The 27,432-nt window shown below is 35.9% G+C and overlaps 2 protein-coding genes across 5 annotated transcripts; both read right to left on the reverse strand.

Annotated features, from left to right (window-relative positions):
- Nucleotides 1–182: 182 nt before the first annotated feature.
- On the reverse strand, nucleotides 183–1,290 carry LOC145492863 (profilin-2-like). Its single transcript, XM_081472241.1, has 2 exons — nucleotides 705–1,290; nucleotides 183–601 (listed from the first exon to the last, which is right to left on the reverse strand). Exons 1-2 carry the CDS (start codon nucleotides 813–815, stop codon nucleotides 329–331), a joined length of 384 nt encoding a protein of 127 aa, XP_081328367.1. The 5' UTR covers nucleotides 816–1,290; the 3' UTR covers nucleotides 183–328.
- A 510-nt stretch (nucleotides 1,291–1,800) lies between these two features.
- LOC145492862 (general transcription factor IIF subunit 2-like) lies at nucleotides 1,801–8,050 on the reverse strand. Of its 4 annotated transcripts, none has more exons than XM_081472238.1 (10): nucleotides 7,863–7,883; nucleotides 7,690–7,798; nucleotides 7,475–7,551; nucleotides 6,047–6,065; nucleotides 5,738–5,939; nucleotides 4,799–4,837; nucleotides 4,492–4,576; nucleotides 3,962–4,055; nucleotides 3,432–3,575; nucleotides 1,801–3,044 (listed from the first exon to the last, which is right to left on the reverse strand). In XM_081472238.1, exons 2-10 carry the CDS (start codon nucleotides 7,741–7,743, stop codon nucleotides 2,901–2,903), a joined length of 858 nt encoding a protein of 285 aa, XP_081328364.1. In that variant the 5' UTR covers nucleotides 7,744–7,798; nucleotides 7,863–7,883; the 3' UTR covers nucleotides 1,801–2,900. The 4 variants fall into 4 exon arrangements, with proteins under 4 accessions (XP_081328364.1, XP_081328363.1, XP_081328365.1 ...); XM_081472237.1 differs by having other exon boundaries at nucleotides 4,799–4,906; XM_081472240.1 differs by lacking the exon at nucleotides 1,801–3,044 and adding an exon at nucleotides 3,060–3,265 and having other exon boundaries at nucleotides 4,799–4,906.
- Nucleotides 8,051–27,432: the final 19,382 nt, after the last annotated feature.

Genomic DNA, 27,432 nt, shown 5'->3' on the forward strand with positions numbered 1-27,432 from the left:
CTACTTCAGCAAGCTTTACAAACATGCATTAAACAACTGTATTTAAGCCATACTAGAGGCTATTTCCACAAAGTTTTCGCCGGACAGGAGAAAATCCGGCCAAACACTTGTGGTTTGTGTTCATCAATAGTTACTACTAGATAGTTCGATGTAACGCGACGGGGAATAAGCTTAAATAATTTTTACAACTCAGTTCAATTCGCAGACTTCTTCTCACTAGTTCAGTATTTAAAAAAGTTTTAAAAAAGTTTTAAAAAAAGTGCTAAAAAAGTTTTAAAAAGTTTAAAAAACCTTTAAAAAGTTTTCAAGTTAAGCTTACACAGCAAACTCAAAACCCCGTCCCAACGAGGTATTCCGCTAGGGATTCCACCATCTGGTTGCAATTTCCAGCTCCACCAGCACCTTCATCATAGCCACCCAGAATAAGAGCTTTGTTGGTCAAACAAGCACAGAATCCTCCCTTCTCTTTCATTTTCAAGTACGCCGCTTTCTTCTCTGTGTCGTTTCGTAGCATCATGTATTTGGTTCCCGCTATGTTCTTGCCCGCAACACTTCCATCCTTTAAGCTCTTTATAATATCCAGTGCTTCTTGTTTGGACACCTATCGCAAAAAAGATTCCTAATTGTGAGTTCTTAGCTATGTTAACAAGTTTTTTTTATACACTTAGAAGTCAAGAAGAAATCTTAAAAATTTATCTCCTTACTGAAAATCCAGCACTACTAGCCCATGGCGAGCCGTCTAAGCCAAAAATACAGGCCTTTTGAACTTTTCCACTTCCCACAAGATTGCTGTCCACGTAGGTTTGCCAAGACATGTTTAACTCGACAAAAATAATTCTAGTGCAAGTTAAACTTGGTAAACTTATCTTCTTGAAATGCTGCGGGGAAACAAAATTGCGCCGGAGAAAAAAGCTGACGTTTACATGGCTGATGACGTAATTGAAACTCAGATTCACGTGGAACCCGGATGGTAGGGAAGATCTTAGCACACTGACGGGAAAAAGAAATTAAAAAAGCACAAAACTATCAATCAATCTAACTATCAAATAGGACCGACTCAAGGTCATTAATAATTTTAGCTTTAGCTCACTTGAAATTTCCAAGATCACCTTTTATCCAAATCGAAAATTTTTTTCGCAGTTCATTGGGTGATATATAGAAACAGATGAGAAAATAAAAATTTTGACGTTACGGGCACTTTAATAGTGAACTTAAATCAGTCCAGTTGATGGTTCTAATTTTTTAGACATTTTCTTTTTCCCGTTGATTTGATAGGTGGTTGGTAGGGGGGGGAGGGGTCAGTGTCTTGTCTTGGGCCTGTTATACGACGCTTGCTTCTTTTAAAAATAAATACATGTTACTTAATACAGCCAACAGTGAGGAGTTTGATTCATGTCTTACTTTCCAGCGTTAATAAATAAGACCAACTGCCATGACAGTCTCTCTTCTCATCATGCACCAACTTTGCACTTCGATTCTACTAAACAAAGTCAAACAACCTTAGCTTCGCATTAAGTCTTCTTTAATCTTAGCTAATTGACGTTTTTCGCTTTCAGGTAAACTGACGGTAAATTTGTTTTTGAGTCACGTTAAATTAAAGAATCCTTGATTGAAAGAAGCTAAAATTATTTTTCATGAAAGTAGTTTGTGCGACAGTGTAATGACTCCCATCGAGTACTTGATTGCCGTGAGCGTGAAATCGCACAAGTTTACGCTACGCTTGTGTAAACTGTACACGATTTAGTGGACATAATTATGGCTCAGTGGATTTGTCGTGCTTACTTACTCTCGGGGGGGGGGGGGGGGGGACTCCCATCTAAATTGGGCTGGGGTGCTCATCGTACCTTCTAGGGGTTAGTTCCCTGTACCCTGTCCTGTGCTGGCCTGTGATTCGCCCTACGAGAGACCCTCCTCCTTCAGTTTCTTCATCACCGTCCTCCGTCAGGTAGTCTTTGGCCTCAATGCCTCTCTTTTTCCTCGCAGTTGGAGTCCATCTCAAGGGAACTTTCGGTATCCTTTCATTGGGCATGCTGAGTATATGACCGAGTCATTGTAACCTGCGATTCTTACTCTCAAGAGACATATTTCTACTCCCTGTCTTCCTGTACAGTTCCTCACTGGAGATCTTGTTAGGCCGGTAAATGTTGCAGATCCAACGTAAGCAGCTGTTATGGAAGACGTCGACCTTTCTCATATCTTCTTTCATTATTCTCCAGAACTCAAAGCCTTAGCCATACAAGAGGACGGCGGTCAAGGTTCCAAAGGAATAAAGGATGGTTTTGTTTTATAATCTAAATTGATGCTTAACCGACAAGCCAACGTCTTAGTTAGACTAACTTGGGCCATGTGTTTGAATCTTGATTTGTCCTCAGTCATCTCTCACAAGACAATACATAATGAGAATAAGTCGGAAGGAGGAAACAATGGAGAATGCCACCATCCCTCACGTCTTATAATTTTCTTATCATAGAGACTAAAGACTAGTCAGCCCTCAACTCTGCAATTTCAGACGTTAAAAGGCTACAGAAAGGAGCTTCCTTTCCATTAATAACTCATAAAAAAAAACTGAAATAGTACAGCTTCTACCAAACTTCTATTTCTTAAGATAGTTTTATTAACTTACTGCTAATTTGTCAACCTCACTTAAGTGAGCTTGAGCCATTTTGGAAGACAAGCAATTCTGTAGATTATTATTTTTTTGTCGGTGTCTGCTTGTTCTTCAAAATTGCCTTAATTAATACAAAGATAGAAGGTGACTGCATTGTCATTTATTGTTGGGTGTTGATCATGTTAAAATTAAACTTCCAAGGCTAACAATTCACTGCAAATGTCCATTTGTTGTTTCCATTGTAATATAATGCTTCTGAAGTTCCAGACTCCTTCGCCTTGCAAATATGATTTCACGAGCTTGTTCCTTCATTTCCTTCCTCAGCACTATTCTTGCTGCTGTAATGCCTATATTCTGGTTTTAATTCCCACATGTTCTTGTGAGGGTTTTTTGTGTTATAATGACCGATTTCTTTCAATATACTCTTCAGATATGCCTAAAATAGTAACAACAAAAACGAAACACAATTAAAACAAATTGACAAAGATATATACATTCATTATATACACAAAAGTGTGTTACTCTAAAATACACCACTCGTGAAATTCATACATAACTACATCCAGGACTGAGCGGCATATTTCAATATCCTCGTATATTTGTGATGTTATTTCCCACTTTTCCATGATTCTTTGCTCAAACAGTCAGTCTGCATATCTAATAAAAGAGAATTACACAGTGGCTAGAAGATATGAGTTTTATTTTCTTGTGTTTCTGTGATTGTTCATATAACATTAATTTTACCACTCAAAAATAAAGTTCATATCTTTGTGCTGCTGTGTAATGTCCTCTATGTATATAAGCAGCAGTACAGAAGTCTCACCACTGGTTGTTTTGTAATAGTAATGAGGTCCTTCAGGTTGTAATACTGATGTCTTTCAAATGCACTGAAGAGCAATGCTTTTACAACATCCTCATCTTCCCGAGCCCTCTTGCCTTCTTCTTTCTTTTTCCTCTCATGCTCAATCTACAAACAAAATAGATGTCATTCATTTTGAAAATGAAACTTGGTATTACGACAGACTAAGCTTGTATTAGCACATGTACATCTGTAGTCCTGGCTGCCTGCCCTTTTTAACTCTCTAGTTATTTCAGATAGCCAGGCCCCTAATTCCATTAATTAATATATTTAACTAATCTTTGTAAAATATTTCTGTGAGACCAAGGGGAAATAAGGATTGTATGTTGTGTTGAAAGGTTACCCCTACTGAGCAAAAAGCTACCAGTAGCTCAGCACTTCAAAAAAGTTATCTTACAAAAATGCTATGTAATCTATTCCAGAAACTATACATGTAACTGAAATAGATGCTGTAATCAAAGACTTGCTTCAACATTATTCCTTTGGGTACTTACATTCATTTTGTGGTCACTCACTGGTCGGTATTTAATCACCCGATCAACCTGTATGGATTGTCGACCTGCTTTGCTGCTGTTGACAATTATCCGCCTGTAGAAATGAAAAATAAATTACAACATACTACATGATCTCCTGATGTGTCACCAAGACAGACTGGGTACAAGCAAACATGATGACATAGTGCATTCAGCAGGGCTGCACGTTGGCAGTTGTCAGGTTGTAGTGGTGATTTAAAACAGACCAGCCAAAATGTTGAGGCTTAATCATCCAATCTGTGACTACAGATGTACATTGTATGATACAAAGGAGTTGCAAGTGATGTAAGAGAGAAGTGCTGTGAGAATAAAGTGTCTTGGAAAGAACACAACACAATACTAAATCTATTATATTTCATTTTTTCACAAATTGAATTTTAGCAACAAAATCCAAGTCAAAATAAAGGTTATGATTACATGTACATGATAACTCTGGTCAGCATTTAAACTCATTAGCATTAAATTTTAATTCTTTACCAAAGGAAGCTTACTTTTTCAATTTCAAATAGTCAGCACTGGGTTGTACAGGCCGACAGTCTGCCCTCTGAACTACAACCCCTTCAATAGTCACCTGAGCTGTTTAAAAAAAAATAGAAAAATAGTTTTTACATGAATAAACTGCTTCATACAACCAACATTTCTATCAGGACAGAAAATAATTATTTAACATTCATTTTTCTGATATCTGGAAATTTTAAAGAAACAGTACACCCAGTTTTGAATAATGGCGACACTTTTTCACATTATTAGTTGACAATGAGTTGGTAGGTTGAGGGAACTTTATAGACTGTAACTCACGTTTTGAAGCCTTTTCTTCAGTGTCATCTTCTACAGAGGCTACAGTAGACAAATTCCTTTCAGTAATGTTTAAAGTAAACCATTTTTTAAATAAAGGAAAATTCACAACTACAGTGAAACAAAAAAAGTACTGCAAACAGGCATATTCAAATTACCTATGACTGGGAAGTCTTTTGAGAGTAATGTGCTACTCAAGGACATCATAAGGACATATGTGTACTCAAGGACTTTAGGACATACAGTCAGGGCCTCAGACAGGATTAAAATTTTCAGAGTCCAGCACAACAAGCTTTTACAAGATTTATTACTGTGCCACTTACAAGAGTCCCTTACTTAACGGCTGTTTTCTGAGATGCATGTAGCATAAATCTACAAGCCAAAGTGTATTCTCTGGTTCATGACACATTATTGTTACAGAAACAGACTAAGCAATAGCTGGGTCATTTTTCAACTCTACACAGAGCAATCTGGATCTCCCGAAAACATTTGAAATCAATTTCTGTAGATCCTTGAAACAAGAAATCTTTTTTTACTTCCCAGGTGCCCCAGATTAACATTATATCCACATGGCAGGTTTCTGAACTTGAGAGTTAAACTAATAATTCTGACCAATTTCTGTAAAACATTAAAAACCAATCTGGATTTGTGCCTGAGTATAATACGCACTTAATGACCGGCCCCAAGTAGAAACATTAATTAAGGGTTTTGTTATACCCCTGAACTCGAAAAAATCATTTGCTTGACGCCAGCAGGCTCACAAATTTGTCGCAGTTTCAAGTAGCGCAACCTGATCACGTGTGAGTTGAAAGTTCATTGTTGTTTCCCTGGGGAGTTAAGGAGTTTTGACCCATAACACATGACAGGTTCTCCCTAAATTGGAAAATGTATTTGAGTTTGGAGGTATAACAAATAGGAATACTTTTACATAAGCAATACAACCTGCCGTTCTTTCTGAAAACATGCCCATGGACTGCTCAACTTTTGACAAAACCATCTTGTATTCCCTTGGAACCTTGACTTTATCTTTAACATCATTGGTTATGGTATCTCTGTCCTCTTTTTTGTTGTTATCTTTTTCTTCTTTTTTGTTGATATTTTCATCTTCTTTGTTGGCTAAAGCATCTGACAGTTTAAATGCAACCTGAAAAATTGGGCAGGAATGTAAGAAATTGTTGTAAAAATTGTTGACCAAACTACGAAACTTCAACACATTATCTAAAAGTAACAAACATATAAGTCAGAACAAACCTCATTTCTTTGAGGATTGCTGTTGACAAAGGTAGAAAAATTGCATAAGTTATATAAAAAGACAATACTCTTTGTCAATGTCATAAGTTTATGCTGAACATTGTGTAAGGAGTCAAACAAAAACTACCTCCATGAACTGTAATAATAATTGCTACATTTCATGGTACGCAGTCAGAATAACTGTTATTACTGATTGTACAGTGCCATCAAGGTGGAATTAACTTGACATGGACTGGGATAATAGCAAAATAATTATAGCTAAAAATGGGTCCAGCAAACCTACCAATGATAAAGAAATGGATTATTATAAATACCCTCAATATCTTTATATCTTGGCAATCTTGGCAAGGTCTTACCAAACCCAACAAGATCTCGTTAGTCTCAAGGAGATCACTGAGATCTGGGCAAGCTTGGCCAAGATTCTAAAGGCACTTCAGATAAACTTTTCTTAATCTTGCCAAGATCTCACCAATCTTGCTAAGATCCTTGATATCTTGACAAAATCTTGCCCAGAATTTTCTTAATTAACGCTGTCTAGTGTTCAACCAGCAAATATATTTGATTCAAATTTAATACTGATTGATTTATTGTGTAGAAACACTATGAACCTCAATCAACCAACAATGATCTACTGCTACCCACACCTTTTAGAAAATTAAGCAATGAAAGTATCAAAGAAACGCTAGCAATACAGACATGCACAAGATTGACAATGGCGGTCAATCAATCCATGGTCAATTGCAAGCATGTTCATATTGATAGGGTTTCTTTTTTACTTTCATTGCTTAATTTTCTAAAGGCTATGTGAATACTTGATGATATTTCAACTAATTCTGCGATCGATTTTCTGCAAACAAACCCTGCACTGGTTATCAAAGGAGAAGAGAGTTGGAAATGTACAATGTGTCCACCATCTTGGAAATTTCAGGTAAGCTCAATTTACTACTAAGCTTGCATCAGTCCAATTCATGGTTCTGGGTTTTTATACATTTTCTTTCTCCATTGATTTTATAGGGGGTCACTAGTGGGGGGGGGGGGGGGGAGTGGTGGGAAAGATCAGTAGGGGGTCAGTGTTATGTAAAATCCCTGATGAAGATGAAGATTGGTTCTCAGTTGTCATCAACAGTCCTGTGACATTAATTAGCTGTACTCACACGACCAATCAGAATGTTACTTTTCATCATGGATCTTTCAACCATTTAGGTAAATAAAAAACAAATAGGACATTATGAGAAAAGCACTTAGGGATGAATCACTGGAACATAATATGATCATTTCTGAATTACTAAAACCACGTTCTTCTAAACATCTGTTTTTTTGCCTGTGTGTCTTCCGATCAGGACAGAAGGAACCCAGTACAGAACAAAAGTAACAAAGGCCTCAGCTCCAGTGTTAGCTGAAAATAACCCGTTTTCTTCTCTTTCTTACTTGGTTATCTGAAGGGACCCAACAATACCAGAAGCATCAGTATTTTCCATCCAAATATTGGACAAATATTTAGGAACCTGAGGAAAAACATCAGATGTTAACATTACAAATGAAATAGACAACTATTGAGCTTACTAAAATCACAATACACGGCCGTTGACCGGCTGATCACATTCGTACGACAGCTTGAAAGCTCTAAAATATAGCTGTTTCACCTTCACAAGCCAAACTGCTCTTGATACACCAGAACAGTCCACTTCTGATCCCATTTTTGACAGTTTTGATATTTTTCAATCCAAAGTCAAACTGCTTCCCTTTAGTGAACTGAAATGAAAAATACGCCGTATAGTGATCACAAAGCGTCCTTGACAAGGACGATGCTGCTCACCTCGTTCCCAGGATCCAATGTTGTTCTCAGGGTTGTTCCCAGGGTTTTCTCTAGGGAGAGAGATGACCTTGGGAACAAGGTTGAAGATCTTCTTCAACACAACCCCCAACAATCTTCTCGATGCAAATAAAAGAAATTTACGTAGACGCAGAGTGGCGCCTTTATTATGAAATTTTCCTAATAAAAGGCGCTAACTATCACCATCTTACTGCCGTGCGTCTGTGAGGACCGTTTTTGCTTGTTCTTAAACTAATTATGCAATATGCGCTGATGAAAACCAGTCTCCATGAAAATAACAATAGCATTCCACCAACTGGAATGAGGTATTTTTTCCCTGGACTTTTCGCCACGTTGTTGAAGTTTTGTATTCAGAAAAACATCAAAGGTACAATACATTCCTTTCCAGCCATGGATTCTCACACCCATGAATGAATTTCAATGCAGTATATAAAGAAGCGTCAAATGACACACCCAGTTTGGCGTTGGTCACTGTTGTACAGGGAAGGCAAACCAACATGCTTCTCGACGAGCTTTCCTTCAGTTAAGTTTATATTTTCTTTCTTTACCTAGCAGTTATCCATCCATATAATTGTTTAGTGACTTTTCGTTTCGCTACCCTTCTTTTAGCTTAACGATTCAGCATAGCATTCTGTTCTCATAGTTTAGAGCTACTGAAAAGTTGCTGCAGTAGCGTTGTTATACCATTTAGTTAACAGTTATATTTTCCCATGAGAAATAAGCTGATTCTGGTCGTTCCATATCTTATCAAGGTCGACTGTAATATTTATTTCATGTTATTCCTACAACAAACTGAAAGGCTTTTATTCCAACCTGGCTGTTTCGTTCGCGATTCCACTGTAGCTCAGGTTTGAAGCGCGGCGAATATATAAGATTGTCATTCCACCATCACGATGGATGGTCAATAACCCTTCCAAGTAAATTCTCTAACCTGGGTTTTATTCCATTAAGAATGATTTAGAGGCACTCGAGATATTAAATAAGAGATAATTGAGGCGGTGCATTTTTTGTTCCAGGTTTTTGCCTGTATGACCGTATTAAATGCCGTCAGTGTGTGTTTATGGAATTTCGCCACTGTTGAGCTAAAGGCTGCGTCCCAGAGACTTCTTCAGACCGGTTTATAGGCAGTTAAGGTTAGTTTGAACTCGGTTAAGACATCTATCATTTCTCGGATAACTATTACAATCACTGTTGCTGCGCATGCCATTTATAACATAATCGTAAACATCATGTCCGCTTAAATATGAAACACAGCAAAAATGAATCAGTCAGCTCATTTTATGCATAGACTTCAGTGAAATGTAATGAGTTCACCCTCAATCTTGGCCAGTGTACCACAAAACGTCCAGATAAAAATAAAATTATGCGATTGTTTTGGATGGTAATCAATTGACCTGCTGACAGCACTTAAAAAAATTAAATGACGTAACAGGATTTGCTAACCTACATCGCTTTAATCATTTGTTGATTCTATAAGGACAGCAGAGAAGCTACTAAACGACTTGCATTGTCCCGAGCGGTTATTCTTCAGTTTTGGCGCCTTACACCGTAATTCAGTGCAAGTACGACCGATGTTAACTGCATAGTGGCTGTCCATCTTCAGGTTGGAAGCAAGTCTCCAGTGAAGTTCAGATAAGTCATCTGTATTTCTCCTCAGATTTGTTTCGCCGCGTATATATGATCTTAATTTTCATGGTCGGCTGTACTCGTGAATTTAATGCACAGCAAGATTGTATAAACTTGGTACGTTAGACATTCAATAGGCTTACTGAGAAAAGGGCGGGCAACAAATAGAGAAAATTCTTTTTCGCTGAAATAACTCTTAAGGGTACAAGGAGCGTCTTTCTTCTCTATTGAGTTTTGCTAACGAAGATCGATTCCTGTTTAGCTACATTTCCGAAAGTTCGTCCAGCATCTTAAAACTTCAAAATCCATATATCAAGGAGGAGAGCTGGGTGTGAGTGACAGGGCTTACAACTGGATCAGTTTCTTTCTTTTTTTAACAGATAGATGGACCTATAACGTAAGGAGAGGGGAGGAAGGCTTGAAAACGGGGGGCTATGACCAGATTTTATGGTACCCAAAATGTAAAATGATTGAATGCAAGTTTTTCTCATAATTAACACTCAAAGAGTCATGTATTGCAAACGATTCGCCGACTAGGAGCCAGTCAACGTTAACTGGAAAATCATTTTACCTCATCACCTAAAAAAAGTTAGGAATAAGTTCGTTCTATGCGGTTATTTCGAGGTAAAAATAAACCTGATCTTTAATTTCCCGGGATACACTGAATGTCTGGAATATGTTTCATGCGATGCTCTGCCGTCACAAACAACAGAGAGGCGGAATCACTTGTCACATGAGAACATCTTATATTGTTTTGTGGAGCAATAAGTTCATTGTGTCAATGGTAAAACCGTTTTCAGTGAGACGCTGGTTAATAAAGGCATTATTAGATTAGGCCATTTAACCCTGTGAATACCAAACTTTTGCCAAAAAATACCGTTTTTAACCGTTTAGTCAGGTTTTTTAGCTGCCATGACGCTAAATAAGCCTAAGTTGTGCTAAAAAGCTCTTTTTTTGCTAAAAGGAGAGCTTTTTCGAGGATTAGGTGCAAAATTGAGCAAAACTTCAATTACGGGCATGCGCATAAGCCAAAATTTGGACTTTTTTTTTGCCATTAATCGTTCTCAATTTCGTTTGTTGGCCCTCTCCTTTCTGTTTTTCTCTGCCCTTTTACACTGGCTACCTTTTGCATTGTATGTTCTTTCTGGCTGCAGTGAAAAGTTGGATGTTAATTACGGGCGAAGCCTAGAAATGGACCTTGATCAATCATAGGCGTTGTGGACCATTTTACCACCGTTTTTGCACCGAAACTGATAACCTTGTTTTTCGATTTGCGACGTCGGAATGTCGTCGATATCTAAACCTGACCATTGTGCGGAAAGGGCTAGCCTAGCACTACTATCAGCTTATCAAGAATATCTGATAACATTTTAAATTGATGACGTCACAAGTGGTACAAAGAGCACGACCATTAATTACGCATACATGCGTAGTTGGTATTCAAAGGGTTAATAACAAAGAAGGCAAGACCGGCCAAAGTTTGAAACCACTCAGTGCTGCTAGCCGCATTTATTGCAGATCAAGATCTCGTAAATTGAAAATACATAGGGTAGAACCTTCGAATGACAAACCTGTGCAACGAAAGAAGGACCAGGAAAAAGGCGGGGCTATGAAAGGAAGGTCTTGATGGATACTTGATAACTTATAATTGGTCAAAATTTTACCCATCCGCTGAGAAATGACACGTGTGTCAAACATCTGAGATCTGCTAAATTAGCCATGTTCTAAACGATCAAAGGACTGGGTACCAATGCTGATTTTAAATCGATTAATTTGTTAAAACTGAGCCTGGTACCTAAACGAGTCTCCAAAAATTAGCAAGTTTGCCAAAATAATGTCAGTGTTTTTGGTTCACACAAAGATGTAAAACACTTTTGAAAAGCTGTGACTTAAGAAAGCTTACTGATAGCTAAGAAATAACTAACATTTTCACTGATTTAAGGATGTTCGCGCGAAAATTTTCCAGTCGATAGTTTTTTTTTTTAATTTTTACTGCGGTCAGATAATAAGTTACTTGTGTCAGAAATGCAAAAAAAAAAATTGGGGTCACCGACTTCGTTTCAGAGATAAAGCGTGGGGAAAACTACCCTGATTTTGAAAAATTGGCGCACGCAATTCAGCATGGTCCAAAGGGGTTTATAGCTACAAATATAGAAGGTGAGCCGACGGAGGCAAACGATCTTAGTCATATTTTGTAGAAGTAGCGTGTGAATTTGCATGCACATAAAAGGATGCGCAGAAAACAATTAGCGCGAACATCCTTAACAGCTTCCAAATCGCATAAAATTTCACTGATAATCGACATAACAGCACTCCCATCCAGACGTCGACCTTTCCTATAAAACAGGATCAAACAGAATTGATATTGAAATACTTCATATATATGATATATATCATAGCTTGTTTGGCTATGAAGACTACGTTATGCCGCTTGGATTCATGATCATTCGACTGTTACTACAACGCGCATCTAATGACGAAATGCGTATTTTCCAAACGCAATAAGCGGCGGAGTCATTCCTTCTTGGTAAATTTGTCATAACTGCCACTTAAAAACAGTTAGGGTATGTGTTATATGGAAAAAAATGTTTAGTTTTGAGTATTGAAGTTCTCTTTTTTACTCCTGCAGGTTGACAAGAGATGTATTAAAAAACGTTGACGGCCTCCTCTAAGCGAGACCTTTTTCACGAGGCTAGTGATGTGCAGTTCTTCGCCGGTTCTGAGGCCCGTGGACTATATGGAAATATCTTATTTCAGATAAGTAGTTTTCTAGTTTTCTGATCTTTTCCTCTCTTTTTCAATCATTCAGTGGTTTTGGACCAAGAGCATGATCAAAATCGACGGTCTCCTAGCTAGAGAGTACATGTTGATGTACCATGAAAGATATATTTTGGGTGATTTTCTAACTAAAATAAGAGTTTATCCTGAAAATGTGACGAAAACCCGAGCAATGACTCTGATCAGACTCCGATAGCACAGTCAGCCAATTAAAACGCAAAAAGTTTTTTTTAAATTGATTTTTTATAATTCACGTGATTGGCTTAGATACACAGCAGACACGCGCCTTCACCCTGTGATTGTTACCGTTTTTGTTTACCAATACTGAATGCGAGCTTTGTTGGGCTAATTAATAAAAAGCGAAAGCAAAAGCATTATATTTGCTTTAGAAAGTCACTACAAATTTTTATTATGGATTCTTGAAGCTTATGAAATGATCACGACTGGAAAATTGCTAAATAAAAGAAAGATAACTTCCCGTTTTTGTCTTCTCAGGATGAACACAAATGTGTTGAAAAATAAAGAAACATTTTGGATTGTTGCGCTGATTCTTGTGCAAACTGAAACATCTTATTTCAGATAAGTATATGATAGTTTTTTTTGTTTTTCTTGACATAGTTAAGCACTCACAGTTTAACGCAGTAGCAAAACTGAGAAAACCATAAAGTACCCTAGATAAAAAACATGAACTGGAGTACATTGTGTTGATGTCGTACCATCGTAGAACGAACGCTAAAAGAAAATTAAGTACGTAACTTTCAGAGCAATAAATCATATTGAGGGCAGATTCAAAGTTTTACGTATGATTTTTTTTCTATGCATCTCTCTTGTCTAGTCTTGCAATGTAAGATTCGGCATCTCTCGTGGTGTGTAAACGACCATTAACAGAAGGAAACTTTAGAGAAAACGCACTGGTAAAATAAGAATGATTACGAGAAAATAAATGCAGTTTTCTTTTAAAAAGGATGCATTTGTTAAATGATAGCTGACATCTAACATCTGCTAAATTTACTGAGAGTTGGGAAAATCGTCCAAAATTATACCACAAGATAAAACGGAACAAATATTGAAATAGTATATATATTATAACCAGCTGTTTGGGCATAGTTATAAGGACTACATCATTCCACTCGGACTAATTTTCAGAACGCATAATGACGAAATGTGTTCTTTGCAAACGCAAAAATAGCGGAGTTATTCCTTTCTGGTAAACGTGTGTCATAACGGCCACTTAAAACAGTCAGTAAATATGCTATATGATAGAAAATGTTTGAGGTAATGAGGTTTTCTTTTTGTCCCCTGCAGGTTGAAAAGAAACGTATTAACAACAGTCCGTGCATACCTCTGCTGTGATACCTTTTTTATCAGGGTAGTGGTGTGCAGTTCTTCCCAACTTTGTGGCCAGTGAACTATTTGGGAACATCTTTTTTCAGATGAGTATTTGTTTTAGTTTTTATGTATTTCTCTTTTTTAACCATTCAACAGTCTCAGTCCAAGAGCTGATCAAAATCGACAGTCTCCTAACTAGAGGGTACCATGCCGGTGTAATTATGTTTCCAGATTTGTTGGCCAACATTTGATACGAGCTTTTCTTTGATGGGCTAATAAAAAGCCATATAATTTTCATATTGGATTCTGCGATGTTAATGATATGAAAACGGCTGGAAAATTCAGTGCTAAATGAAAGATGATAACTTCCTCTTTTTTGTGTTCTCAGGATGAACGCAAATGTGGAGAAAACTGAGAGCATCATTTGAATTGCAGTATGGACTCTGTGCAAACTGATACATCTAACTTGGAAACATCTTATTTGAGATAAGTATATCATAGTTTTCTTTTTCCTCAAATAGTTTACCACTCACGGTTTTAGCACTAGCGAAATAAGTCTATTGCCTCTTTTTGATATTGATACATTACAAAATGTCATGGCTAAAAGAAACATGAATTTGATTACTCATGTTGTACCATTGTACAACGACCTCTGAAAGAAAAGTAACTTTTTCAATCAGTTGTGAGTCGAGCAAGACGAGGAATTCATAGAAGTCTGCCTTATTAAATATACATTCTTGGCTTTTGATATATTGTGGAGAACTATCTCAGTAAGTCGAACATAGATAAACTTACGGAGCTTTAAAACATATTGAGAGCAGATTCAAAAGTTTATTTAATACAAGTTTTTTTTCAGAAGATTTCTTTTGTCCAGTCTTGTAATATTCGGTAAACGACCATTACTAGCAGAAACCATAAAAGAAAGCAAAAATGGGAGAAAAATGAAAATGAATTGGTGGAAATACTGGAATTGTCCTTTTAATCATTGCAACATCAGATCTCAATTTTTTTCTGTGCACCTTTCTTAACCTTTATAAGGTCTTCATTTAGGGAGTACCACCTAACAACTGAGAAGGCTTTTACATGTAGATTTAGCAAGTCAGAAATTAGTTAGTTTTAAGATTGTGATCACGATAATGAGTTTAAAGACTTTGGTCATGAAAATGTCTGCAAGGGCTCTTTCAAGGAGAAAATTCCGTGTCTAGTTAATGACGTCACAGTCAATTTGCGTGCATGCAATAGGTCACACCACCTCTGATTGCACGAGATTTGTCAACTGTTATAGATTGACGAGCTGAATAATTGCAGAGCATAAACGCCATTGCTTGAGAAAGTCGCCAAAATGTTCGTGTAGAAAATTTGTGAACTAAAAGATAATCCGTACCAATACATAAATACAATCTTTGAAGAAAACTAAACTAATTTTTGAATGAGCTTGACATTTCTCTAGAAAGAATTCAGAAGTTGATTGCGTTATTACGTAATGTTATTTTTTTAAGGAAATTGTGACAAATGGTTAACGACTGATGAGCAGATTTACTTCTGTTAAATCGTAGTTTTCTTATTTCTTTTTTCGTCTACTTGCGATAGTTTTAGTTTCTGACTGATCAAAGTCCAATGTCTCCTTAACATATCAATTCATTGTGCTAGCTGAGAGCACCCTGGCAGAAACTCGTTAGATTTAAGGTATTGTCTTGATGAACCTCAAAATTCTTACAATTAACGTACATCAAGCGGTAAGCTAAGGACCGGATCAGTTCCAAAGGATAATAGTCATTGCAAGATTAGGTGCGGTGAAAGTATTAAGAAGGAATCCGATAGGATATCAAACAATTTCAGTTTTTAATGGACAAAAACCTTGTTACCAGAATGAATTAAAGTATATTACAGTCCTTTTTGCATTTTCTAAAAGTTAAAGATATAAACAGTTGCCTGAGATAACACCAAAAACAATTTTCCATGCAAACCCGAGAATAAGTTTCTCAGTTCAGAGAAATCGTGCAAACACAGGTAAAATTTCATCTTTAGTTTCATTTCACCAGTACTTTCAAGTGTTTTATATGAAATTTATTTTCGATATTTGGTATTGTTAGAAATGATTTCTTTTGATAAGATGTTTAAAACAGTCACACAGAAGTTTGAAATACAATGAACATAACCTCAGTACAAAGTTTTTTTCCACTTGTTACTCGAACCTGTAGCGGATTTTGTAACATGTTTTGTGGAATTACTTCAAACTGTCAAAATTGCATGTTATTTTCAGTGTCAAATAAGAGCCCCAGTCGAATAACATGTTGTTTAAAAAAACTTTTTAGTAGAAAGATATGCTGTCACTCGAATAAAATTGTTCAAAATAACGGTCATTCTTTTTCGAGAAAAGTTGATTACAAAGTCACATATAACGCAAATCTGCATGCTGCATTCTATGGAAATAAATCTTTCTTTATAATACAATAGACATCATTATTTATAAGTGGTTGGCACGACAGAAATTGAAGATTTATGGTTAAGGTTTACAAAATGTAAAAGGCTTCAACGAGAAAACAGCGTTGTTCCGTATGTGAGGTATCAGTATTACATCAAAAATGAGGGAAACATTCTTTTGTAAGCTTGTACGTAACGAGATAAGTAACATTATTAAAAGCACAAGATGTGCGAGAATAGGAATAAGCTAAGGAGCTGGAAACAAATTCTGAGTTTACGTCTCCTCACTAAAAATCGTTACTAATTTTCCGAAACTCATAAATATTTTTTTTCTGCATCCAAGATTATCAGAGAAATTAACAGCATTGTGACAAAATACAAGTGTAGGATCTGCAACAAATATAATAAGAAATCAGATCTTTAAAACGTTAAGAGTTTAACGCTATTATTTAACATAGTTTATAAAATAAAATAAATTTTATCTACTCATATTTTCGTAATCATATCTGCATAAGCAAAAAGACTGAAAAAATACATTATTATATTTATTATTATTATTATTATTAAGAATTCTATGTTAGCTTACTTGTATGACTACAGAGAAAGTTGAAATTACATGTTTTGGCCAAATGTAAGCTCAAGGTGCGAGCAGTGGATGCAAATGTCATATGTGTTCAACTTGACTATTTTCATCATTCTCAGTTAACTTTATTTGTAACTTTATTCTCTTTTGTACTTTTATGTCGATAGATAGGCTTTTATCTTGTAAATAATTATGTTTAAAAATTTAATTTGTACGTATTCCTGAGGATTGTAACTCCTGTTAGGTGTCCCCAATTAGCAGCAATGCTAAATCTCATTGACACGTAAATAAAGTTCTTATTAAAGTTATTATTAATATCTCGCGGAAACATTTGATTTACAAACACAACAGTTTTAACATAAGATACACTGACTCTTGGAAAACCTACAGGGTGTGAGCTACACATGATTTGAAACGTGATATTCCGTTACTATGGTTAGTTCCTTCTCTTTGAACACATCAAGTGAAAGAAAATTTTGAAAAATATTTCGGAAAGCATCAGCCAAAAGCGTGAAAAGTAACTCCATATCCTTATTACTCTAGGTGGCATTTGTACATGGGAATCTTTGTTTATAATATTTGCCTCATTAGCAAAAGCGATTGAGTTTTTTGATCAAGCTGCACAAACATCAGCACTGATATCTGAAGGAGAATTAAATGGCACGATTGACTGTCCAAAGGAACTTGAGACCGATGTATTGAATACTATTTGTGCGACGCGGGTGTCACAACTAAAAATTTTACAAAGAACTGTATGAGCTCATCATCATTTTTGCAAACTAGAAATTTTGTAAATTTTGAAAGCCAATTTCTACTTGAATATCATGCCCAAAGAGACAAACATTTCACTAATTATTAAGTTTCACAAGCTCTTTAAATGTTTAGAGTCAATATTTGAGTCTAGCGTAATGCCTTCTCTGCGCAAAGTCGTATGTTAATGAGGAAAAATGTACAGAATATCGTCTGCAAAGTTCGCTCTTCATTATTTCCAATCGAATGAAGTCATTGATCATTTTTTTTGGCCTCATTTGACGAGCCACTGCTGGTCAACAATATATGACATACAACAAGGTTAAAACAAGAAATGCTCGGATTATTATATTTTAAGACTGAAAATTTAAAATTTATACGACCTGTAACATCCCAGTTTTGGTAAAAATAAAAGGATTCGTTTTGTATGAGATATTCTCTTTCAGGCGTTCGTGTACAGTCTCTCCAAGTTGAAATGGAAGACCTATGATTTTCGTCTTGAAACAAGATATAAAATGTATGCAACTCCTTGGTTGTAATAGGTTGCAAAGTACAAAAAAAACTTTTTAAAGAGTTGCATGCTGTTCTACAAATGTTGGTTACAGATCGAATATTCGTTTTGCAATGGTTCGTTATGAACAATATCATATCACGAAAGTGGAAATGACATAATTTGGCCAAATTTAAGCTTGACAGTTTATCCCTATTCGAGGATGATGGTTACTTTTTTTCTCTTTGTAAACATCACTTAAATGTGTTGACAAATATTTCATAAAGCATAACCAACAGAATGAGAGTTAAAACATATCCATATTAGCATAGGAGACATTTTTATGCCATACAATACGCTTTATAACAAAGACAAGATAAAGATTGCTGATTAAATTCATTAGCGTGATACTTGCATGCAAACAGAGCGAATTTTACACGAAACAAAATTTTTTCCTAATTTAAGTTTTGTTTTTAAATGATGTCGTAAAGATCTCAGTTCTAATTGAATGGCAGGAGTCACTATGCAAGGATTATTGGGAGACACGAAAAAGACGGAATGGTTCCGAAAAAATAAGTTGTTCAAACTTCAAATGAAAACAGATAAGAAACGTTAGGCAAAAATATGAAAAAATTAGTACACGCGCGATGCAGGAAAGCATGCAGTAAACTTATTTTGTTTCTTTATTCTGTAGGATTGAATCATTTCATGACCACTGAGATGTTCAAGGCTGTCGATTCACGGCTGTAGATAGAGTCAGCTGCTGAGGAATCTTACGTTAAAAATGGACAACCTGGGATTTGCATGTCATACGCTTGAACAGTTATGGTCACAAGGCCCCTTCCAAGGCGTAACGGATCTCCACCAAACAGACATCAATCAAGGTGTGTGCCTATTGTTCTTCAAAAATTGTTGTTTGAACATGTTGCACAGCGTCACTGCGAAAGTACAAGTCTGAGAAAGTACAATGTTCTCAGTTTGAAAACTAAGGAAACGACGATTAACTTAACAATATACGGAGCAGCAGTTACGTTGAATGACAATTCAAATTTGTGTTTGTGAAAATTATTACTGTCCTAACCCACATTTTAAGGTTTATGAAGCCTTTCTTTTCAAAAATTAACTATAGCAGTGGATAAAATTAACATCCGTAGACATTTGAATTCAAATAGTAATTTCCTTGAAGTTATGAAACTAACATTGACATACATGGAACGAACATCATCATCATCATCAAAACTGCTATAAAAGAATTCGGATCCCGATACCAGATTATAACATTATTATTTTATAGTAAGAAAATGTTGAACATTATAACACAGTGTAATTTTTAACTTTTAGAAACATCAGGAACTAAAATGTAATACAAAAAAAGAAAACAAACAAAAAAAACGAAAAACACCAGAAACACAATTTGCGTTTCAATTGCTGCTCACCTGCAAGACAAAAAATATATCATCTTATTATTGTTACTTTTCACAATAACATCTAATGTTCTATATACGTTTAACCAACAGGGCTGAAGATGTTTGAATGGCAGAAAAAAAGCAAGAAAACACCCATAAGAACAAAATTGAGTGATAAAGAAAGCAAAAAGGGATAACGAAGGAAAGGGTAGTTTAAAAAAACTTTAAGCTCCAAGATCAAATGCTGAGATTTTGAGTAAAGCCACTCCATTGTTTATTGCTCGTATTTCCTCAACGTTAACAGTCCAAAACTTATTTTCTGCTGGAAAAAAGGTCTAAAGAGCAAATAAAACAACAAGTTACCTAAAAAGCTCTGCAAACCTTTTGACACATTAACTAATATAACTCAAAACTAATAAAAAAAACAAGCCACGGTGCCTTAAACAGGCAATAGTGGCAAATTCGCCTGTGTGATTTGTCATTACTTGTGTGTTTAACTGTGTTATACGTTGGTGGGGGGACTCGAGGGTGGAGGGAGGCTGGTGGGGGGAGTCGAAGGACTCCCCCCATCTTCCTCCACTCCAAGGAGGGAGGCTGGTGGGGGGAGTCGAAGGACTCCCCCGTGCTCAGGTTAATTTATGCAAATTTTATTCAAGTATTAAACGAAATCTCTAATTGATAGTTTTTATTTCTTCGCATTTTTCTGCTATTTATATAACATTTGGTTGACATATTTAATAAATACTTGTCTTCTTTGCTATACTTTTAAGTTTAGTTTTTCATCCTTTTAGTCGTATAAAGGAGACTTTTTCGCATTACCAGAAGAAAATTATTCTCCCATGGTTATTCCTTAAGGATGAGGACAAGAAGATAGAGAAATTTTGTACCCACTTTTATCCTCAAACCTCCATTTCCCTTGCTGAGAAGTTTGTTAGCGAAGGTTTCCCCCTACCAGAATCCTCTACTTTCCTCTTGGAGGGAGACAGAGACATTGCAGGTTTGTGGGCAGAAGAAAACGGTCTCCCAAACTTCTCCTTTTGGAAGGAGAAGGTTTGCGGATTGGGAAAGACCCAACTTTATCGATTCTCTTAGGCAAGTGAAATGTTGTCCTTGAAAGCAATAATTGCTTTTAATTCCTTGAAATTACTGCTTTAAAAGACAACTTTTTCCTATGACTAAGAGGATCAATACAACTGGATTTTACCTCAATCTTCCAAACTTCTCTTAGAGGTAAAATCCAGTTCTATTGACCCTTATAGTCAAATAAAAAGGGTGTCTTAAAGCAGTAATTTCAAGGAATTAAAAGCAAGTATTGCTCTGGAGGACGTTATTTTACTTGACTAGGAGGATCGATAGAGTTGGATGTTTCCCAATCCGCAAGCCTTCTCGGTCCAGAAGGTGAAGTTTGTGGGATTAAGTCTTCTTCCACCCACAATCCTTTAATCTCTTTATCTCTCTCTGAGAGAAGAATAGGGATTGTGGCTGGGAGTTTGACCTCCTCTCACGATCTTCTCCTAAGGGAAGTGGAGGCTTGGGGATGACCGTGAGAACAAGCCTATTCTATCCCTCCCCCCTCACCCTTAAGGAAGAAGAATGGGAACAGAGATTTCTCTTTGGTACGGTGAAAATAAATGTCCTTTACCAGCTAATTTCGTTTGGAAAGGATGAAAGTGTAAACTAAACTTAAAAGTAAAGGGACAAGACACATGTTTTGGCCGCGTGCAACTCAAATGCTGCGCGGCTAATTTTTTTCTTAAGTTACTTACATGTCCAATATCATAGAAAGGTTTTAAGAGCTCTTTAAATGGTGCTAGCCTTTAATTTGCTCTTATCGCCTTCTTTACAACAGTTTACTTCAAGAGCACTGATTTTCACAAACGCAACACGTGGTACATTGAGTGAGCCCAAAAATAAGTTACAAACGCAATAAATGTTTCATCGTGTCTTACAGATTGATTAGTGACAACTGTGAGAATTTAAAATGCAACAATGGTGAACAAAATAGAATTTCTTCTCATAGTTTATTCTCAAAGAACGCTTTTAGCAAATTTTCTATAGTTTTGTGCCGAGTTTGGTCCACCGTGGTGCTGTGTCATCACTGTTCAACACTTGATTTGACTCTTTGTATACCTGTTGAAAGAGTCAAACATAGACGATACATTAGAACGAATAACATAAAATAAAGATGGGCAAATCCTTAAATGGGTCATCTTGAATGCGTTCAGTTTTTCAAACTTCCGAAAACACTTTGGTTGTGCTAGTACAGTCATCTTACTTTGACATAAACATTGTGTGACATTCGCTTACACAATTTCAAAACGGTTTTTTTTTATAACGAAGGTAAAGGTTTCTGTGCTGTCAAGTGTGGTACCCTACATTGTAATCAAATAAAAATTATTAATCATTAATCGAAAAGAGCGTGATCAAAGTCTGAAGTCTCCTTACAACTTCAATGGGTGGGAAAATACATAAACATACTATCACCAGCAAGGTAAACTTTTATTTAATAAATCAATGGCTAAGTATTGACACTTTCTCGTTTGCTTGCAAATGATCTCCAAAATCCATGTATCGATAGTACATGTAGAAAGTACTTTTTCCTAATCTTTCAATCTTTTCAGGTTATAGATGAAAAACAGGCACCGTTTCTTTTTCATAACTCGTCAGTGGTGTTGCTACTTGGAGCATTATGTCATATTTTTTCCAATCCTTTGTTTCTAATTCAACAGCCTCGTCTTCTTTGTCTCATTCACAATACATACTGATTTCTTAGATCAACGAATAAACTACGGGGAAATCCATGGAATCAAAGGATAATAAACTAAAATGAATCATGGTCAGTTTCGAGTTTGTTTGCTTGGAATTCAATGTTTACATCAACATCTGAACCTAGCAAAAACTAAAAATCTTTATTGTCACTGTCTACAAACTGAAACCTTTATTAACATTAATGCGAATATAATTTCATTATGAAAATATTTCTGAAGGAGAGAGTAACTCTATTTGGCTATTCTTTAACTAACCATGTTTTCTTCAGCAAAAAGACAGATACTATTTTCCTGAGTGTTCGACCCTTTAACACAATGGAATTGTCTTTTGTCAAGCTAAACTCCTATAAGATTAAGACGAAATCCGATAGGATATCGAATAATTTCAGTTTTTAATGGCTAAACTCTTGTACCAGAATAACGTAATGTATATTACAGTCCTTTTTGCATTTTCTAAAAGCCAAAGATATAAACAGTTGTCAAAGATAACACTGAAAACAATTTCCCGTGGGAACTTCACAAAATCATGAATGTCAAAGTTCAGAGAAATTGTGCAAACACAGGTAAAATTCCATCATCAGTTTCATTTCACCGGTACTTTCAAGTGTTTCACATGAACTTCAAAATTTGTTTTCGACATTTTGTGTTGTTAGAAACGATTTCTTTCGAGAATATTTTTAAGAGTCGAACAGAAGTTTCCAATACAATGTAAATAATCTCGGTACAAAGTTTTTGTCCGCTTGTTACTCGAACTTGGTGGATTTATTCTTAGCTATATTTCCAAAAATGCACTTGGGTAGTCTTATTGAGTCAGCATTCATGAACAGTATTTCAACTCAAATAAGTGTATATTTACCCCTGATGTCCTTCACTTTTTTCTTTCTCAAAGTGTCGTGATAGCATAAGGCAAGTGAAACAAAAACACAACAGTTCTAAATTTCCAGGTGAACGATGTTTTCAATCTGTAGAAAAACACTATGAAGCGATACTGTACGTAAACTTTTGCTGTCATATTGTAGTTGTGACAAAATGTTTGGTTTGGCAATTTAGTTCAGTATTCTTTTTGCATCGTCTGGTTATTTTACGACTATACGGTGCCATCTGATCCGTCGTTCAGCCATTTTCAAATACCACTAAATCCAAAACGTTCACATTTAGGTACAATAACCAATGTCACCGATAGAACAAGACTAACCGTGATTTGCCAGTCTGATTGTTATTCCGAAATATCATTTCTCCTTACTATTTGATATCTATTTCAAACTGTCCGTTCTGAGAATTTCGTTGTTCAGCAAGACAATATAATTTAGCTGATGATTATTTTAATACCGAAAACCTCCTTACTGAAATGTTTGCCTAAACACAGTCACAATTATACTGTCTGCAAAACCACTCCGAACTGAGTTAAATTTGAAGTTCGTCATTTAAAGTCTCTTAATGTTCAATGCTTCTTTTATGGTTTTCTTTGAAAAACTGGCAACTATTTTCCCCGCCCTAGCTAACTGTTTATTTATTTTTTTCTTGCTTGGGGGCGGGAGACAAAGCTCCTCCATGTATTTCCACGAGTATTGAGCATTGGCAACTTTAAGGGCAAAAAAGCCATCAAATATGAAACTGAAAAAATAAATAAATAAATAAATAAACAAGGAGTTTTTTTGAAAAGTAATGGATATTCTTACACTGGCCAATAAATTCATGAATTACCATTCGCTTTTTCGCCCTCTGTTTTTAATTTTTCGCTTTTCAGGTTGTTTTTTATTTCGATTTTAAAGGTAAGCTTTTAACGTAAACTTTGACAAGTGTTATTTTTTATCTTTCCTTTTCAATGTGCTTTAAACTGTTGAACTGACGGTAAAATTAATTCTTGAAAATTGTTAAAGAAAAAATACGTTTTCAGTTAAGTTTGGAAGACATGTTTAGACAAAAACGTCTGTCGTGGTCACTTACGACTGTGTCAAATTTGAATAATGCGAACTTAAATACAAATTTGTGACAAAAGGTGTTAGTTTTAAAATACAATAACATGGGAAAAAGCAAAAACATAAAAACAAATTGTTAAATAAAAATGCAGGAAGCTGAAAGATTTTCATATAAACTCTTCTACAAAAACAGAAACGTTCCAAGAGCAAATACCAACGCGAATTCCCCGAATTAACTGACAAAAGATCTTTACCTTTGCTCGATCGGTAACTACTGACGCCGTTTAAGACACTTGAAGCCTATGTCTGAAAACTACTCTAAAACGTGTTTGAAAATTTGATCATGCAAAAAACTTGGTACAACACTTGCGCGGTAGTTTTTGGAAAACTTAACCCGTGTCCGATGCGTACAAACAATCACATGTTGAGCGATGGTATGTTTTGGAAAAACGAAAAGCGACCTTATCTTATAAAAGCGTTGGTTAGTCGAACTTAATCAAGAATTTATTTCCAGAAATTTTATTCTGATTCACTAAGGAAATCCTTAATTAAGTTTCCTCTGTAAAGTTTCACGAGTTGATCCCACAAAAGAACGTGCTGGATGACAAGTTTTTCAGTACCAACATAAAAATAATTAGTCTCCTTACTGACTGCTTTGTAGTTTACTTTATTGTTCGTTTTGAGAATTTCCTGGTACATCTGTGACAACAAGACAATGTCCCTTAGTTGCGACTTTCTTGAATTTTCTTTAAGGAGACATTACAATTCGCTCCCTCTTGGAATGAGACTTCTACTGAAATGGTAAACTAAACAACCATGTACTTATCTGAAATAAGATGTTTGTCATCGCCAACTTGCACCAGAATTCAAGAGCTCAGGCACTGTGATCCAGAAGAGGCGTACTGTTTTCCAGAAAATCTGTGTTTGATCTCCAGAAGAAAAGACGACGTGTCAATAATTTAAGCTATTTTTCTTCCATTTAACAGTTTCCAGTCATGTCGTTGTTTTTATTTACACAACGAGGAATTTTGAAGTGTCCTTTTAAGGCAATGGGACTTCACTATTGATCAGGTTACTGAGTTGAAAAATCTCGTACAAACGTGTGTTGGGACCATATCAAGATATTTTTTGACAGTGAGTATTAATATGACAGATTTTGAACACTTTTAGGCTCGACACAGACAGTAGAAACAAGAGAACTGCGCTTTTAACATAAAACGGTCAGTAACAAACGATAAGTTAAATCAAATGAAGTCATATCAAATCGTTCTTCACACTATTTTGATCACAGAGGAAAAATGCAGAAAACAGAAGAAAATAAATGTACTGTAGGTTATATAATATAAGTAAGAAATATATGAGTTTTAAATACGTGTGCATCACCCAAAGCTAAGCAGAGCTTTCGACTTGGCTGCTGCCGTGAGCTTATTCACAGATAAATGAAACGAAAAGAAAAAGTAAACAGGAAACGTCGATGTAGTCATACTTACCGAATTAAGATGATTCCAGAAGACAGCTTGCTGTCGAGTCCAGGAGTTTCACACTTCAATCCAAAAAGGCTAAACCATCTTGTAATACATAGAGAATAGAGAGAAAATATCAATAAATCAAGATCTTTATATTTCAATTTAATCCAGCAAGGTTCAAACAGCGTTAATTTAAAACGTTCCTTCAAAAAACAGAGAGATATTTTGGAGGTACATTTGCCACTATTTGTATTCAAAATGTTTAGCTTAGCACGGCATTGACTCAAACATCCTAAAAAGTAACTACATTGTAAATAATATTTTTGACAAAATAAGATAAAGAGATGTTCTTGTAAAAACGCCCAAAGCTGTCAGAAAACTGCCTTTCTTTCGCCAACCAAAATGATGTGGTTGCCCACAAAGTCGCTTGATAACAAACAGGGGCGAGGAATAAAATATCCTGTCATTGTAAAATGTCCAAACCGACCCAGTTATTTAAATCACCTATAAAAAAGTTTTAAATACAAAACACTTCTAGAAAAAACCCTCGAAATCGAAGGGGGACTCTCTTATGCACAGTACTGAGAAGTTCCCCCAAGGTACTAAAGTTGCATAAATATGAGAAGTGTCCCACAAATATAAGTTGCCAAACATTCCTCACGTACACTAAAAATGGGGCACAGTAATATTTGAAAGTTTCATGTTGATCAGACAAAATAGCAAACTGGATGATAGCTTTTTCAGCACCAACATCGAAGTAACAAGTCTCCTTTCGACTGGTTTGCATTTTCCTTTGCATTTTGTCAGTTTTGAAAATTTTGGGCTACATCCGCCACACAAGACAATATCCTTTAGTTAACGATCTTCTTTAAGACATGTTTGTGCCTACTTCATTAGGTCTTTGGGGACTTTACATTTTGGTCCCTCTTGGAATTAGACTGTTAAATGGAAAACCATAGAAGCGAGAGAAAACTGTTCCTGAACGACGTTCCGAAATGATTCTTGGTCCGGAAACCATAGAAATAAGAAAACAAAGTACTTAGCTGAAATAAGATGCTTCCAACAGCCAACTTGCAACAGAATACAAGAGCCATCCACTCCAACCCTGAAGAGGCTTACTGTTTTCCAGCATACCTGTTTGCAATTGATCTCGAGAAGAGAATACATCAATAATTAATTTTAGTTAAACCATGAGGCATTTTGAGGTTTGATGGCGCTGCATGATTGATAATACTGCCGTTAAAATCTTTTTCAACGTGTTTTTGGCACCACAACCAAAAAATCTCCCCTCACCAAATAGCTAATGGTTTTCTATAAGCATTATTGACGGTATGTATCGATTGATAGATTTTAGACTCGAATCGACAGAAGAAAGAAAAACACTGCTCTCTTAAACTGAAACGATCAGTAGTGAACAACAGAATAAACTAAGACAACGATGTACCTACCAAATTAAGATGATTCCAATAGTCAGCTTGCTGTCGAGTCTAGGAGCTACACACTTCAATCCAAAAAGACTGAGCCCTCTCTTATAACATAGAAAATAGAAAGAAAATATTAATAAATCAAGATCTTAATATTTCAGTTTAATTCAGCAAGCTTCAAATCGCGTAATTTAATACGTTCTTTAAAAAAAAAGAGAGATATTTTAGAGGTACATTTGCCACTATTTGTATTTAAGATGTTAGCTTAGCTAAACGTTGCTTCGATCTTTCTCGAAAGTCGCCGAAAAAAGGCGCAAAGCTGCCCCAAAAGTACCCATTTCAGCAAATACGACAGGGAAGTTGCTACTATTTTGATAAATAAGACAAAAAACGCCCAAAGCTGTCAGAAAATCGCCTTTCTTCCGCAAACTAAAGTGAGGTGGTTGCCGAGCAGAGTCCCTTAATAACAAGCAGGGGCAAGGGATAAAATCCCCTGCCATTGAAAAATGTTAAAACCGAACCAGTCATTTAAAATCACATATAAAAACTTGCTGAATACAAAACATTTCTCGAAGAACGACTTTCTCAG

Source organism: Orbicella franksi, chromosome 7 (assembly GCF_964199315.1).
Source record: "Orbicella franksi chromosome 7, jaOrbFran1.1, whole genome shotgun sequence".
Classification (NCBI taxonomy): Eukaryota; Metazoa; Cnidaria; class Anthozoa; order Scleractinia; family Merulinidae; genus Orbicella; species Orbicella franksi.